This window comes from Neomonachus schauinslandi, chromosome 4 (assembly GCF_002201575.2).
Source record: "Neomonachus schauinslandi chromosome 4, ASM220157v2, whole genome shotgun sequence".
Classification (NCBI taxonomy): domain Eukaryota; kingdom Metazoa; phylum Chordata; class Mammalia; order Carnivora; family Phocidae; genus Neomonachus; species Neomonachus schauinslandi.
Window position 1 is genome coordinate 49541029 of NC_058406.1, and position 18083 is coordinate 49559111.

Genomic DNA, 18083 nt, shown 5'->3' on the forward strand with positions numbered 1-18083 from the left:
GTGTGAGTAGGGGTCACTTCTGTTTTCTCTTTTAGCCTCTACAGAATTTTCTATCACATGGTTATGGCTATGTCAGTAATTAAAATACTAAGTCTTAAGTTTTAAGACCAAGTTCGTGTCTGAGCGCAGCTGATGGCGGGCTTTCTTTCCAGGGAAGCCAGCACAGCGCGCACAGCAACTTCCATCCCTCCCTGGCTCCTGTCATCACCAGCCTGCAAAACCTGGTTGGCACAAAAAGAGCTACAGATCCTTCCCCCAAAAGTTCAGGTATGACTTGGATGCACCACCAGCAACACCATCCTGTGACCCAATTTTTAAAATATTAATATTTTTTAAAAACAATCTCTTCACCCTCAAATCAAACACGTCGAAATCTTCGAACGTGTGCACCTAAGCCCCAAGCTTGATGAAAAGCCTGTTCTAAAGGAATGAAAGCCATAGGGACTCATTTTGGGAATGTGTCTTTAACTGTACACAAATCACATGAAAAACAGGAAAGTGGAAATCTAAACTACTTCATAAAAGAAAACCATTTCCCAAAGAGAAAAATTTCAAATGACAGGTCACTTGAGGAAGGTCAAAAGTGCATATACCCTTGTGGGTGGGGCAGGTCCTTTTAAGTCTTTCCTTGAGGAGAGGGTTGTCTTCGATTAGGGCAGGAAAATGTACAATGATACACAAATAGCCCATCCCCCGAGCCACTTAGGATATATGGTGATATCCTGGGTAGCTGCTGGTACTGCCATCAGCTTCTGTCAGACCACGTGGTTATGACCACATCTACCTCAAGAGAGGGCCTCTTTAAAATAGCCCCTAACCAGCACATGCACCCCAATGTTTATAGCAGCAATGTCCACAATAGCCAAACTATGGAAAGAGCCTAGATGTCCAACAGATGAATGAATAAAGAAAATGTGGTGTGTGTACACACACACACACACACACACACACAATGGAATATTATGCAGCCATCAAAAAACGAAATCTTGCCATTTGCAACGACATGCATGGAACTAGAGGGTATTATGCTAAGCGAAATAAGTCAATCAGAGACAGACAATTATCATATGATCTCACTGATACGTGGAATTTGAGAAACAAGACAGAATCATAGGGGAAGGGAGGGAAAAATGGAACAAGATGGAACCAGAGAGGGAGACAAACCATAAGAGACTCTTAATCTCAGGAAACAAACTGTGGGTTGCTGGAGTGGAGGGGGGTGGGAGGGATGGGGTGGCTGGGTGATGGACATTGGGGAGGGTACGTGCTATGGTGAGCTCTGAATTGTGTAAGACTGATGAATCACAGACCTGTACCCCTGAAACAATAATACATTATATGTTAATAATTTTTTTTAAAGTTCTCTTCATTGTTAAAAAAAAAAAAATTTAAAAAAAAAAAATAGCTCCTAACCAATAGTTGCCAGTTGGGATTTTGAGAAAGTATGTAATACCTGTTTGTATTCTCTCTCGAAAGAGCTAGAAAATGATACTATTTTTTTAAATTTTTATAGGAGAATATTAAATCCTAACTGTGTTATCTCTTTATTTTAAAAAGTTAATTGTGTTGCTTCCTTATTTATAGGCACAGATATGGGACCAAGGACTGTTGAGATCATCAGGGTAGGTCAATAATTTTGCTATTTTTCTGATTTGTATTGTATTTCCGTTAAAATGTGTATTTTCTCCTCAGTACAATTTTTGCATTGTTACTGTGCTCTTTTAAGTTACTGAAGGCATTAAATGGTCTGTGTAACATAAATAGACTTAGAAAAATACAGTAAAGCCACATAGAGGACCATTGTGAATTTTTTGGTATGTCCCATCCACTATGTTTTATGCATGTGTTTAAGTTTTATAAAACAAACCAAAAAAAAAAAATGGTGTATTACACTCTGGTAGCTTGTCTTTTTCCACTTTTTTTTTTTAAGATTTTATTTATTTAGGGAGAGCATGTGTGAGCAGGGGGAGGGGCAGAGGGATAGAATCTCAAGCAGACTCCATGCCAAGCATGGAGCCCAATGCAGGGCCTGATCCCAGCACCCTGAGATCACAGCCTGAGCCAAAATCAAGAGTCAGACACTTAACCAACTGAGCCACCCAGGTTCCCCTGTCTCCTTCACTTTAAAGGATGAACTTTTAGCCATTCTAGTATTTTTTTATGGCACACAGCATGATTTTTATTAGTTGCATAGTATTCCATCATATAAATGTGCTGTAATTAATCAGCTTCCTCCTAGTAAACAATTAGCATATTTCTCAACTTTTGCTCTTTTATAGCAACATCTGTGTTTTTCTTTTTTCATGTATCATGGGTTATTTCCTCAGGATTCGTTCCTAGAAATGAAATTATTGATTCAAAAGCCACATTTGTTACTTAAAGGCTTTTATACATATTGCTAAATTGCCTTCTTGAGAAGATTGTGTGTTGTGTTAAAGTTCATAAAGTTGCCAATCCTGATTTTCAGACTCCTGTGTGATATCCAGAATATTGGAAAGTACTTTTATTTTGATCACTTTCAACCATTAAATTTGGGATTCAAGAAGTCTTTAAAAAAGAAATTATGACCTTGTTATAATCATGGTTCAGCTGCAGTGAAGACATATCCAGCATAGCTTAGTTCTCTGGAATCAATCATAGCTGTGTTTGAAGGCACTCTACCATTTATTAGCTCTATGACTTGGCAAGTTACTCAAGTTTTCTCGTCTGTAGACTGGGGATGACAACACTTAACTCACAAGATCAATCTTACTGTGTGGATTAAAAGAGATAATGCAAATAGCGTACTTAGCATAGTATCTAGTGCGTCATAGATGTCCAGGAAGTGGCATCCATTGTTATTGACTATAGTTTGTAGTAAATCTGCTTCATTTGTTCCTAGTATCTTTCCACCAGAGTGGCAACTCAGATGTTCCTATGATAGGAAAGTTAAATCTACCAAATGTGTACATAATTATGGATAAATTACGGAAGCATTATGATGGATTTGAACAAAGCCAAGTTATTCCATAAATTTCTCCTCATTGCAAAATAACATTTTATGCAGGTGCCCAGGTGGTGCAGTTGGTTGAGCCTCTGATTCTTGGTTTCAGCTCAGGTCGTGACCTCACAGGAGTGGGATTGAGCCCCATGTCAGGCTCCGAGCTCAGCAGCGAAGTCTGCTTGAGTCTCTTTCCCTCTCCCCCTCCCACTCAGGCTCATGTGTGCTTTCCCTCTCTCAAATAAATGGGTAAATCTTTAAAAAAAAAATAAATAAACCATAAGTTTATGTTTCCTTAGTCATTTCAGCCATTTTTTTTTTTACAGGCTTTTATAAAAAGGCCTACTCCCACCAGGAGAGAGAACCGTGTTCTCCCACACATGTTCCAAGCAGAAACTTTTGTGATGAAATTCATCTTGCCATTTTGCATGCATTGGTTTACTGTTGATGCATTCAAAAAACATAAGCCAGACACAAATACGTTCAAAAACAGGATATAAATGACCCGTGACTGGAGAGGTCAGCTTCACCATTCTTCTCTTATAGGCATGACATGGCAGCATTAGTAATATTAGTAATAGTAAAGAATAATTCCTCACACTTATGTGATATGAGTTTTTAAAGTTCTTTCATATATGGTTTTTGTTGTCATTTTGTTCTTTTCCCATCTTCCAACTTTATGAGGTAAAATTGAAGCACCCTAAGCTGTGTATATTTTCAATAATCAATTAAAATGTTGGGAGTCTTGCTACCATGTAAGTCCCTTTACCGCACCCACGCCACTAATATTTATGCCATAGTCATCATATGTATACATTTACATAAATCGAGAACCCAACCAAATACTGTTATAATTTTTACTTTCAAATGTCCTGCATCATTTATGTATGTATGTATGTATTTATTTATTTATTTGAGAGAGAGTAAGTGAGAGAGAGAACACAAGCAGGGCAGAGGGAGGAGCAGACTCCTTGCTGAGCAGGGAGCCCGATGCGGGGCTCGATCCCAGGACCCTGGGATCATGACCTGGGCCAAAGGCAGACGCTTAACCAACTGAGCCACCCAGGCACCCCGTCCTGCATATTTTAAAGAACTGAAAAACACTGGTCACATTTTCTTTGCATACTGAGTAGTTTTGGTCCTCAGGAATGTAACGCTGTGTAGACTCAGAAGAGTACGGATGTTTATGGTTTAGCAGGCAGTCAGCCCATTCGGGTTCAGACTGCAAATTCTGTCTCCCCTTCCGGGAGCGGGGGTTCACCTCCCAGCTCAGGTCTGTGTTGGTCGGTCCCACACATGAGTCACTTAGAACGAAGCCAGAGAATTCTGTGGTGCTCTCTGCTCCAGCTTTCTTCCTTTATTCTCCAGTCACGGGGGCTCCCTCACCTGGTTCCTCTGACCAGCAAGATGGGGCGAGATGGGGCGAGAGAGGCATCCACATCAGTGTCACACTGTGCGGCACCTTTCCAGCTCCTTGACCGGCTCTCACCCTCAGGACAACGCTGCCAGGAAAAGAAGGGGGCGATCCACCCCCTGCTGCTTTTACTCCAAGTTTTGGCTCTCTACCACAATTTGTTTCTTTACTTTTCCGAAGCCTCAGGTAGTTGTTTTCTGTGCTTGACGGAGTTGTGCATTTTAATCAGCAGGAGAGAGCTACTATAGTGGAGCAAATGCCACCATGCTGAAAGTGGAACACGTCAGTCATTCTTTCCATGATTTTTAAAATAGTAACCCTGTGATACAAATGTGGAGAAGACCTGGACGAGAGCCAGGATCTCTTCACCAGGATCCGAGCGAATCAAGCTGCCTCACCTCCTAATCTTTCAGCCACATCTTCCGTCTCCCTGCAAACTCCGTTATCATTCCAGTGGGTGTTCTCTCAGATCCTTTGTTGTAATGCAGCCGTGCAGCTCTTTTAGAGCCAAGTGTGTTTGTTCACACCCAGAAGAGCATGATATGTGTGGCAGTTTAATCATAAACACCATATGAGAACATACTTGCCAAGTCTGCATCAAAATTGGCCACTAAACTGAGCAGTAACATAGGGTTGTTTTGTATTTTTGTGTGTGTTTTTACTCCTGTTGCCTTTTATTGAGCCTCTTCTGTAGGCTAAGAATGCACTATATCATCTCATTTAATCCTCAAATCAACATAAAGATGGAAACTCTTAAGAGGTTAAGGAACTGCCTTAAGACCCTCTCCACCCCCAGCTAATTAAGTGCTAGAGCTGAAAACACAGGTCTCTTTCCGACTCCAGAGGCGCTGCACTTAACTCCTGTGTTACCCTGGCCTCCTGCATCATGGAAGGATTTTGTTCAACAGCTATCCGGGAGCAATCAGGTTGTGATTTTTTATTAAATATATGAGCACTGTGTTTTCCTTATTTTTTAGGAGCTCAGCGATGCCCTTGGAATCAGTATCGCCGGAGGAAAAGGAAGTCCCTTAGGAGATATCCCAATATTTATTGCCATGATTCAGGCCAGTGGTGTGGCTGCCCGTACACAGAAGCTTAAGGTAAACAAAAGGAAAATGGTGAAATGCTAACAGCATGTGATGGGAGACAAAGTTGCAGCCATGGGCGCTTTATTTAAAGTTGAAATTCCAACAGAGACCCACGCTGAGGGCAAAATGCATTGGAGAACGTTTACACCTAAAATTCATTAGGTCCCTGGGCATATAAAAATATTATTGTTTGTATCAAAGCTTCCCAATGAAAGAAGAAATTGCAGCTCATTTGCAAAGCCTCCCGTACCATTTTTAGCACTTCATTTCGCCCAAAATTAATTTTCACCTGAGGGAGATTTGACCTTAGAATCGTCCTTCAACCAGAAGAATTAACGTTCTTATGATTTTTTTTCCCCCATTGCCCCTTAATCTTAACTTAGGTAGAAAAATAAAGAAGAAAATATTTGGCTTCCTCATTAGAGCTTTATTGAACAGTTAATTTGTATGCCCCACTATTATTGGGGAACCACCATTGCCAAAATACAAAAGTGGCCTGCCGTGCCTTCCCCTAATCAAACCTGACCCCCTTCTTGTTTCTCTGATTGGTCTGTATTTGGGGAAAGTCATAAAAATTCCTCATGCTTCTGGAACTTGCATACACAGGAGAAACACAGAATCTTCACAATAGCCACAAATGGGAAATACAACTTAAAAAGAATTTTAAGCATTCTCCTCAAATTGAATTTTTCTTAATGATAGTGATTTTCTACCACTTTTGTACTTCCAGGTTGGAGATCGGATTGTCAGCATTAATGGGCAACCTTTGGATGGGCTGTCTCACGCGGATGTGGTTAATCTGCTAAAGAACGCCTACGGGCGCATTATCCTGCAGGTATTGCGATCAATGGGACACGCAGCTGCGCGAGGCAGATAAGTGACGTGCAAAAAAGATTGAGCATCACTGGTAGCAGGCATCACCGCCCAGCAGGGTGCTTGCTGATGTGAATTATGAAGGTTGAAAGCAAGAAATTATTATTTTTATTCAGAAATTCTTTAATGCCACCCATATAGGCAGTGAGCATGATTATATGAAAGCCTAACAAGGGGAGAAAAATTACTCTTTGCTTCACATGATAAATCAACAAGGCTTTTAGCTTCCAGCATTCTTTTGTAAATCAAAGTTTGTGAGGAATAGGAAATGATTTCTTTTCTTATGCCCAAAACCTGTTACCGAACTGCCCAGACGCTGTTTCTTCCACTCCCTTTAAAGGAAGGAAAAAAATATAATGCTCTTTTTCCCCTGTAGCATAAATGATTGCCAACACTGTTAAATTTTCACTGTGTGGTTGTCATCAACTGAGGCAGACAGTTATTTATCAGCTGTGGTCCGCAAGAGTGTTGTCCAGATACACAGGGAAATCTAGCAGGAAGTAGAAAGGAGGTGTGCTGTTCATTACCCCTCCTTAAATTTCAGCACTCCACACGTCTCTGAGATTGATACGGTGCAGAGAGACCATGATACTGCGAGTTTTGCTAATGAGTTTCTTCCAAAATGTATGATTATAATCACCACACTTCTGCAGGTAGTACTGAATGGTTTACAGGTGAAAAGAATAAAACCCACCATTTAGTACCTTAGAGAGGGATAGCCAACCCCTCAGATCATTCTAGCCTTCAAATAATTTCAGGGGTGCCTGGCTGGCTCAGTCAGTAGAACATGAAGCTCTTGATCTCAGGGTTGCAAGTTCGGGCCCCACGTTGGGTGTGGAGATTACTTAAAAATAAAATCTTTCAAACTGAAAAGCCATTACACTGGGGAGAATCACTTTGTGGTGCTTAACTCTGACATCTCAGTGGTCTAAATCCAAAGGGCCAAAACAGACATTACAGAAAGTAAACGATGGGGCACCTGGGTGGCTCAGTCAGTTAGGCTCCAACTCCTGATTTCAGCTCAGGTCACGATCTCGGGGTCATGGGGTAGAAGAACCCCACGTTGGACTCTGCACTCAGTGGGGAATCTGCTTGGGATTCTCTCTCCCTCTCCCACTGCCCCTCCCCTCTCTAAAATAAATAAATCCTTTAAAAAAAAAAAAAGTAAATTACTTTCAGCATGTATGAAGGAGATCGTACAAATACTGTCGGTAGTGTCAAGGCAGTTGATGCGATAGGCAACATATTATTCAGTGATTTGGGTCCCCGGGTTTCTGCAGAACACAGACCGGAACACCGTGTGGACTGACTGTAGAGTCAGCTTCCGCTGTACTCCTGGTCCTCGCTTTCAGTGGACCTTACGCTGCCACCTCACATTCCTCCCTCCACCCCACCTCAATCGCCCGCCCACCTGTGCGTTCTTGCTTTTTCTTACTCGCCACGCTTGCTCTTCCTTCGAGTTATGCTGACCCCTAGAGGCCTAAAAGTGCAACTCCTCAGTCTCTGGGGACCATTCGTTACACAGATTTTTTTTTTTTTTTTTTTTAAGATTTTATTTATTTATTTGAGAGAGAGAGAATGAGAGACAGAGAGCACGAGAGGGAAGAGGGCAGAGGGAGAAGCAGACTCCCCGCGGAGCAGGGAGCCCGATGCGGGACTCGATCCCGGGACTCCAGGATCATGACCTGAGCCGAAGGCAGTCGCCTAACCGACTGAGCCACCCAGGCGCCCACACAGATTTTTTAAAAGGAAGTTATTTGAACTAATAACTATGTCAAGACAAAAAAATGTCTCCCTTAGCAAAATCAGGTATTACCAGTATTTTCATACACCAATGTAATTTGTTCAGTTCTACCTTCTTCACAAAGAAATGAGAAGCTACAATGTAAAACTGTAACATTAACCATAAAAACACCCTAAATGACAATGAACTCAAGCTCTCCCATGCAGAATTAACATTTCACTCAAATGGCCACTATTCACATACCTTTGAATGAGTTCCTTATTTTTCCTCTTTCTGTATTTTAAGAAAATGACATTTGGTTTTAAAATGCTCTCTTGCATTAATCACATTAGTTGGTAGTGTTATTTTCTAACCTGTGCTATTAAAAGCATAATGGAATCCTTTGGGATTTTTACAGTTATAATCTACACAGTTATGGGTATGGAGCATATGTGCTGCCAAAGGCTTTAGATACAAAACCCAGAAAACTCTTATGTCCTGCATCAAATGCCTTTCAGTTACATAGTGTATTTGCCTTAATTAAAACAAGTGCATATCGTACCAGCAATATAGTTATTACAGCTGACTTGGCACTAGGTAATTATTTTTATCATCAGGTGAGCCAGCGCATTGGCAGAGCAGTAGGGAAGGTCAGGTAATTGTGTCTGATGATGTGGAAAAGACTTACTGTCGGTGTATCATGCAAAGCAGTCAGTAACTGCTGGTTGCACAGAGAAGATTAAGGTCTGGGTCAGCAGACAGCAGGATGATGAAAAGGAAAGAATGGAAGAGATGACCAATCCTTACAGAAGCTTCTCCCCACAGTATAAATTTCTGTCTCTGGGTGTTAATAAAAGGTAGATATTTCTGCCCTTAAAGTCTGATGGTTTCTTATTCTCAATCATAGATTGATCAGTGGAGATTGATGTGGTTACACGGGGTCATTTTAAATGTTTCCAATTATATTTGCTTTTCTAGTCTGATAGTTTGTCTGGTTAAGCTCCTTTGTCTATAGAATGACCATGAAACAAACCTTTTTTGGACAAAATCAGGTAACCCAGCTTCTCCGCTAGAATTTTTTTTTTTTTTTTGGTACATCTTTCTTTGAGAACACAGAAGATAAAAAGAGGATATCAGAGATTTTTATCACTAAAGGAACTTGTGAGGCTTGTTTGGGTCCATTAAGAAATCGTGCAAACATTCAAGAGTGTAGCAGAATGGGTGGATTGAGGTAGCACTAACTAAACTAGGGGATATGGGAAGAGGACATTGGGAGAGAACATTATAGTTGGAGATGTCCAGTAGGCAAAGGAAATGTACCGCCAATACTCAGGGAGACTTCACTGCTGGGAACAGGGTAAATAAAGCCATATGAGGCTTTTCAATGTCAACATCCCCACCGCCTGGCACATTATATATCATAGGTACTGGCTGAATAAATGAATGAAAACAGTGGTGACAAAGACAGGACAAAGGCTTGAAGTCAACAGCAAGTAGGAAAGGCAGGGGAAAGAGTCTGAAGTCAGGGAGATTCATTAAGGGTCTGTCTACAAAGTAGTTTGGGAGGCCCTTTGGGGACATTCTCCAGAACACACACACACACACACACACACACAAAATTGATATAAGAGGGTCCACCTGCTGGTCTGGGGGGAGAGAGAGAGAGATGTCATATTTATTAAGATAATATAGAGGGGCGCCTGGGTGGCTCAGTCGTTGGGCGTCTGCCTTCGGCTCAGGTCATGATCCCAGGGTCCTGGGATCGAGCCCCACATCGGGCTCCCTGCTCGGCGGGAAGCCTGCTTCTCCCTCTCCCACTCCCCCTGCTTGTGTTCCCTCTCTCGCTGTGTCTCTCTGTCAAATAAATAAATAAAATCTTTAAAAAAAAAAAAAAAAAAAGATAATATAGAGAAAACAGTGACTTCTTTTTGAACCTTCAATTGAAAATGGAAACGAAAAAGACATGGGATTAATTCAAGGGATCCAATATCCAACAAATAGGAGTTGCAAAAAGAGAAACAGAAAAATAAGAAAGAAAAATAAACCTTAGCCTAAGGTCCATGAATCAGTAAGCAGGATAAATAAATATAATACCTATATACGTTCTAAACCTTTCAAAGAGAAAAGTATAAGCTACTTACAGAAGAACAAGAGATTCAAATGGCACCTCTTTTTCAGCAGTATGTTTCTGAGAAAATTACTTTAGGATGTACTCCAGCAAAAGAGCAAGTAAGAAAGAGGGAAGCCAGTGGATTCAATGCTGAGAAATGTGGAAGTCCCAGGACAGCTGTATAGCGAGCATAGAGAATAACTTGCCCAAATTGGAGCAGGGTGAGAAGACACCTAAGAGAGATGCCTCTGCATCAAAGGAAAGAAAAGGAACAGATGAATTCTCTCATCTGTTTAAATTAGAAGTTTGAGATGACTGGGAAAATTTGGGGCTCAATTGGTGATAAGTATATAAAAATTAAACAAAATGAGATCATTGTTACCTTGGAGAAAATAAATTTGTACCAAGAAAAGGAAATGTAATCCTAGTACAGTGGTTGACTCAGTATAAATAACATTTATATAAACATTGTAAGTCATAATAATAAAATCAATACAACCATAATGCATGAAATATTAGTATCATGGTTATTTGGGATGTATTAGTGGAGAGGAAAATATGAGAAGTAAATCTTTAAAGTTGAAATAAAAGAGATTGTTGGAAACTGTTAGAACTACAGAGGTTTAAAAACGTATATTTAAAGAAACACAGAAAACAAGTAGAACTTTAAAATAATATAAAGTGGAAGAGTTTGGCAAGCTAAATTTTCATCCACTGGAATATTTCATCTGTTGAAATAGGGAGTTGATAGACATCAACAAGATGATAAATTTTAAAACAGGATTATAAGCATATTACTTAGCTTATACCTCTGGAATTGAAAAGAGAAATGTTTAGTGTGTCTCTAGAGAGTGAAAGTGTTGAATTTTTTATCATGTGCTGTACTATTTAATTTTTTATCATGTGCACACAAAAAGAAATATCCTGGAAAAATAAACAGAAAAGAACCAGGAGTCAAGAATACAGGTTCTAGACACTTAAGGAGAAAAGAATTTTAAAAATAGCACACTTACCAATGAAGCAGAAGTAAATAAAGCTGGAAAAGTCACTACACCTGGTAAATAAATCACTGGCAATCTTTAAAGAAATTGATTTTCTTTCAGAGTTGGTGGCAAGTCAATAGAGAGCAAAGGAGTAGTTGGGAGCAAAGGAAATAGAAGACAAGGTAGGGATGATATTACCTCTGAAAAAGAAGATTAAAATTTTTACAGTGAAGGGGTGCCTGGCTGGCTCAGTTGGTAGAGCATGAGACTTGATCTCGGGTTTGTAAGTCCAAGCCCCGCGTTGGGTGTAGAGATTACTTAAAATCTTTAAAAGAAAAAAATATTCAATGATGATCATTGCAGTGATGCTGCTGTTAGTTCAGAAGCCAACCTGAGACCCACTGGAGTGGTGCATTATTTAGAGAGAGTAAAGCGTGTTATTCTCTATGCCTGGAATATCCATGTCACCCCACCTTTCCCCTCTTTATAAATCCTGTGAAATCCTTTGTTTGGAAACTCTCCAACCAAAAAGTTGGGGAATAGGCAGTGCCTGGGGATCATTTCCACCTGAAACCATGAACCAATCCAAAGGAATGTCTGTGCCCCCTAGCACAAAAGTGTTGGTCACGTTGAGTGGGTTGCTGAGCTATGCTGATTGAGTTAAAAGATATGAAATTATAGTGAACTAATCAGCACGGTTACCAATTCGGTCCAGAAAAATTCTACTAGAGGAGAAAGATGAATTGGGTTGGGAACAGAAAAGGTGTGTGATGGAGGGTGCAGGGCAAGCATCTAAAGGCACATGTGAGTACCAGTAAAGGAGTGGCTTGTGAGCCGTTCTTAACCTTGGCTGTGCAGTAAGGTCACTGATTCCAATCCTGGTTCCTCGGTCTACACAGGGATTGAATTGGTTTGGGATGTGGCATGGACTTCAAGAGAGTCTAAAGCTTCCCAGGTGTTTCTAATATGTAACCAGCTGACCTGTGGAGGTCATGATGGATAGAAAGCCAAGTGACGCTGGGAAGTTCTGTAGAACAAGTAGTCTTTAGTGTCAGAACGTCATGTGTTTGAGTCCTCTCACTTAACTCTTCAGTTTTCTATAAATAGGAATCATCGCTCCTTTCTTCCAAGTTTGCTGTGAGGATTAAATGAGGTGTAATGTTTAATAAAATAGCAGCTTGCCAATGGTAAGCATTAAATAAGTGGCACTGTATTACTTTCATTATAGTAATATGGGCTTGAGGTCAGCAGATGTGAACATTTCTAAAACCCTGGAAACGGGGTGGTTTTCCAGGTGGCATTTGAGATGTGTGCCACTAGATGGTGATGTCACTAGCAGTCACCTGGCCCCTTATTTTACTCCAGACTTAAAACATTTGACACTTCAAACCATTATATTTTTAAAACAGATACGTTGAAGTCAGTATACTCTGATGTCCCTGGAATCAGTGTCATTAGATTCGAAGTAAAAACTTGAAGCAGATGTGCTTTCTACTTCATTAAGTTACACCAAATATCAGTCGTGGGACAGGGTAATCTTTTCTTTTTTTTTTTTTTTAAGATTTCATTTAGTTATTTGACAGAGAGAGAGACAGCGAGAGAGGGAACACAAGCAGGGGGAGTGGGAGAGAGAGAAGCAGGCTTCCCGCCGAGCAGGGAGCCCAATGTGGGACTCAGGTGCCCAAGGCAAGCTTTTCTTGATTGTTCTTCTGTTCTGTGCCCCATCTTAAGATGCCAGCTTTCTCAGAGAGCACCTTAACTTGACAGCCTTCCTGTCGGTTTTCAGCATATCCACACTATGGATCTAGGACCCAGGATGGGTATGAGTGTTGAATTTGTATTTTGTACTGCAAGATTTGACTCCTAACAAATCTAAGGGCTAATCTTACTCCTCTACAGGATCGGCAGCTCAGAAAAGTTGTAAGCAAGGAGCTCAAGCTTTTGTACATTGTGATAATCCTACTTACCTGGAAAATATTTCGACTTCTCAATTCTCCAAAACAATCCCCCAAACCTATTTTTTTTTTAAGATTTTATATATTTCAGAGAGAAAGAGAAAGAAGCACAAGCGGGGCAGTTAGGCCGAGGTATAGAGGGAGAAGCAGACTCCGTGCTAAACAGGGAGCCCGATGCGGGGCTCAGTCCCAAGACCCTGGGATCATGACCTGAGCCGAAGGCAGATGCTGAACCGACTGAGCCACCTGAGCCACCCAGGTGCCCTCCAAAACTATTTTTAAGGAAAGGTACTCATCCTAGGGTCCATGCCATAAAATCCTGTGCTTTATTACCCAATTAGAAAGTATCAAGCATACATCATTTTAATATAAAACATACAATTCTGATTGAATTTAGTTTTTGCTTTTAACCTAAATTAGTAAATGTCACAAGAAGCCAAGGCATGAGAAAGCATTATCAGAATTAACACACTCCTGGAGGGGAAAACACAGTTTGACCAGGGAATCCATTTGGAGGGGAAAACACACTGTGAGGGGCAAGGGCAGTTGGAGGGGGAAACATCCTTATTGGCTCTTCTTCTTCCAATGATTCACAAGTCTCTGCTTTTTCATTAGACTCAGAGGATAGGACTTCTTCCCCATCCTTCATTTCACAAGTCTTTCTCTCAGAGTGACTCCCTCTTTCTCTTCTTCCATTTCACGAGTCTACCCCTCCTCAAGTGGAGAGACTTCTTCCTTTTTAATTTCAAGAGTCTCTCTCCCCTCAGTTACAGTGGCTTCCTCCTCCTTTGTCATTTCACATGTCTCCCTCTCCTCAGGTACAGGGATTTCCTCCTCATCTTCCTTCAGACCAGTGACCTCCCTCTCCTCGGGTAGGCACTTATTAAATGTTTGATCCTAACAAGGTTGGGGAGAAGGTGAGGAAACAAATCATTAAAGCCTGGTGGTCAGAGTTCAAACTGCTGCAGCCACTTGGCAGCTTCAGAAGATCTATTCCATTTCCTCTGTGCGTACCCATCACCTAGCAGTGCTGCATCTAGTTATTTGTCTTAAAGACCCACTCAAGATATATGTAGCAGCACTGTGTGCAGCAGTAAAGAAAAACAAAGGACCCACAGGTTTTGAACCAGGTGATGGTTTTGAAGGGTGAGTGGGAAGCAAGGAAGACATCTTCCATATCTCCAGTCCCCAAGGATGAGGGTTGAGAAGAAAGGTTGCTAATCTGAATACTGTGGAAATGGAGCTGGCCATAGCTGGGTCCAAGGACTCTGGACACCACAGCTCCTGAGCCACATATTCAAGTTGCTCAGACCTTAATACCTATTGTCTGAGGACCTCAAAGCCTTCTTTGCTTTACCCAGAAACCCTATCCTCTCCTCTCTCCACTTTGAACAGCATGTGTTCATATCTGCCCCCCACACTAGATAACAACAACTTCAAGCCTGTCCGTTGAAGGGACGGAACACATCTGCTTTGCCTTGGTTTCTTCTACTCTCGCCCCCTTTTTTTTTTTTTTTTTTTTTACTTCCGAACTACCATAGAAGTTTGTACCCAGGAGTTATAGATTTACTTAAAAAAAAAAAAAAAATGAGTAAACCTCCCATTAGTCTGTTTGCCTTCCCCCTTCAAAACACATAAATAGACCTTTCCCAGCCTTACCTCCGTGTTTTTTAGTCCCTAGTGTTGATGGGGGAAGACACTTCAGATGCAGGGCTGAACTAAGACTCTTGGCCACATCTCCTTGGACTTCTCCCCATCTGAACATAGACATCCTTCCGAAATAGATCAGAGTATCACCTTTCACAAATCTATCCCTGGGAAGACCAATCAACTCTGAGACGAAGGTGGTTAATGATGGTTAATGGAGACACCTTGGGGCTATAAAGTCATTCTGGGGGTGATGGGTTTATGGTCTCCTTGTCTTCCTACAAAAGACTAAGCCATCAGTGAAAATCCTTCACATTTCCCATCTAGCTTCTTGGCTTCCACTCCTACAAAATAGGAGCTTGAACAACTCCAAGGATCCTAGGTAAGCCCCTTGGATTTAATATCATCAATGGTTGGGAGGCCCTTTTTATTTCAGGGTTGGGGGTAAGCAAGAGGCCTTCAGATTTTAGAGGGATGTGAGTTTTTCTGTAAGATGGTGCCGTTAGAAGTGTTTTTATATTTTCTGGCTAGATAAAAAAATTTAATTTTTACCCAAATAAAACTGTGACTGTGGTTTCACAATTTATACGGCTGATTTCATGGACTCTTGAAAGTGTATTCTCTTTCTAAAAGCTAAAAAAAAAAAAAAAAGATCCTTCTAGAACATCCATGGGCATATATCTCCCATGCCCTGAGCCCTCTTCTTATAATACCTTGTGAGAGCCAGGGAGTTTTCCCACCTGCTGTCAACCACACGCCATGACGGTCTGCTCTATTTGCAACTGCTTGTTCAACTATCTCTCTGCCCCTCTTCCTCCCTGACTGTCATATCTAGACTGTACTTAACTATATGCAGCGTGAGTCAGATTGCCTGGTGTGAGAGTCCGAGACCAGGTCTGTACCCTAACATTGCGTATGATTAAGAGCACAAGATTCTAGAGTGAAATGACACGAAGTGAAACCAGCCTTCACTCCTTAACTGACCTTGGGAAAGTTACTTAACCTCTCAGCTCCAGGTTCGTCTGTCTAAAATACAGAAATAATAGTGGTACCTACCTCTGTAGGGACTCAGGAGAGTGCTTAGCATAAAGTAAGTGCTCAGTTGATACTCAGTAGTCGTGGCGCTGTTATAGGTTGAACAAATGGGCAAAGAAAGGAGCAGGTTGCGATCAAAACTTGGCTTTTGAAGGTACCTTAGAGAAAACAATATTTTATCAACTTTCCTCTTCAGCCCCATAATGGAGAGTCTGTTTATGGCCAGCTGAGAGTACAAGTCCAAATTCCCACCAAATATAGGAATCCCCTTTGCTATATCCCAAATTGATAGATTTTGAGCCTCTATTTGAATGCTTGCTTTGGCAGGATGCTCATGCTCTAACAAGCTGTGCCGTTCCATTCTGTAACAGCCTGACCAGAGTTTTTTTCTCCTTAAAAGGACCCAAAACCAATCTCCTTGTAACCTCTATCAGTCTCACTCTGTTCTGTGGAAATTCAGAAAACTGAGTCCCATAATCCCTATTCCTTAGGAAGGTTTTGGGTTCATTCACTCCACAAATACTCATTAAGCAATTGTTGCGTGCCAGGCATGTTCATACTAAGAAGCAGTCCTTATCCTCATGAATCCTGTGATGGGGAGGTGGGGGAGACCCGTTAGCAGTCACGGAAATATGTATCATCAAAATTTGTGAGAAAGATTTTGGGAGTGCTATGGAGAGGAAAACAAGAGAAATTAATTTAAGCACCAGTAGTAAAGAAGGCTTGTACAAGGAATGTGACTTGTAAGCTGATACTAGGCCAACTGGTGTTTTTTTTGGGGGGGGGGAGCAGATTGTGGGCAGAGAGAACTGGAATGTGGAGTGGAGTGGAAGGAAACTGATGAGATTAGAGGAGCAGGCTAGGGGAGGACTTTTTTTTTTTTTTTTTTGAGAGAGAGAGTGAGAGAGAGAGAGCACAAGAGGGGGTAGGGTCAGAGGGAGGAGCAGACTCCCCGCTGAGCAGGGAGCCCGATGAGGGACTCGATCCGGGGACTCTGGGATCATGACCCGAGCCAAAGGCAGTCGCCCAACCAACTGAGCCACCCAGGCGCCCTAGGGGAGGACTTTTGCGTATATAATTAGGGAGTCTGAGTTTTATTCTAAGTACAGAGAGAGACCACCGAAAGGTTTTAAGCAGGGGATTGCCATTATCCATTTTATATTGAAAAAGATAACTGGCTATTATTGTATAGAAGAGAGATTGGAAGAGGATGAGTGGGGATGCCGGTTAAAAGGCAGATGATGATGATGAATTGATTAGGATGGTCACCACAGAAGCAAAAAGGAAACGGATTTGAGAAGCATTTTAGAGAGAGAATCCAGAAGACTTGGTGGTGGATTACATATGGCAGGTGAGAGAGGGATGATGTATCAGGTTGATACTCAGTAAGCACCTGTGTGTTTAGCATCCCGGCATCCTTTCTAGTTAGACAGTCGTCACCAGTGAGCAATTAAGTATTTTCAATCTTGGGGAGCCTAGGTGGCTCAGTGGGTTAAGCGTCTGCCTTTGGCTCAGGTCATGATCCTGGGGTCCTGGGATCGAGCCTCGCATCGGGCTCCCTGCTCTATGGGGAGCCTGCTTCTCCCTCTCCCACTCCCCCTGCTTATGTTCCCTCTCTCACCGTGTCTCTCTCTGTCAAATAAATAAAATCTTTAAAAATATTTGAAAAAAAAGTATTTTCAATCTTATACCTAGCACATTTTAATCAGGTAGTCAGAGGTGCCATCTACAAAGGGGGAAAATGAATGAGAAAATGGTTGTTGGATCAAAAGTTTGAATTTGGTTAATGCAGATGGTAAGTTGACAATTGGATATATCAGACTAGGAGGTCATATGCAAAGACAAACTCTCCGATACACTAGCTGTGGGGAGAGTACAGAAAGGGCTGATGGAAAGCGGAGGGGCTCTTGTGGTCAAGGCAAGTCTATCTTTTCCCCTTTGTCTCTTATCCTAAATATTTGCCCAGTTCATTCAGCCATTCTGTATATGATGGTATTTCGAGAAGATTCCATAACTTGCACACAGCTGTGTTTTCCCCCAGAATAGGATACTTCACCAAAATGTGTTCTGACTCGCCAAGGCTGGCCCTTGCTTTCCTTGTTGTAAAAACTCTATTGTTACTATTGTTAATCTGTTAGTTGTGGCTAAACTTAGCAGTTTAGGCAGCCGTGCCCTCTGTTGGCTCTTTCTGAAACTGCAGCCAAATCCAGTTCTTGGCATTGGTGTCAGGTGCCTCACTCCATACTTCTGCACTGACGACTATAACCTAGAAGAA

General features: G+C 41.5%; 1 protein-coding gene across 1 annotated transcript in view; it reads left to right on the forward strand.

Moving 5' to 3' along the window:
* Nucleotides 1-18083, forward strand: part of PATJ (PATJ crumbs cell polarity complex component) — a 350706-nt gene that overhangs the window by 320550 nt on the left and 12073 nt on the right. Inside the window, exons 38-41 of the mRNA XM_044914529.1 lie at nt 153-267; nt 1585-1622; nt 5372-5494; nt 6213-6317. Coding sequence (XP_044770464.1) covers nt 153-267; nt 1585-1622; nt 5372-5494; nt 6213-6317 — 381 coding nt within the window. The remainder of the gene's footprint in view (nt 1-152; nt 268-1584; nt 1623-5371; nt 5495-6212; nt 6318-18083) is intronic.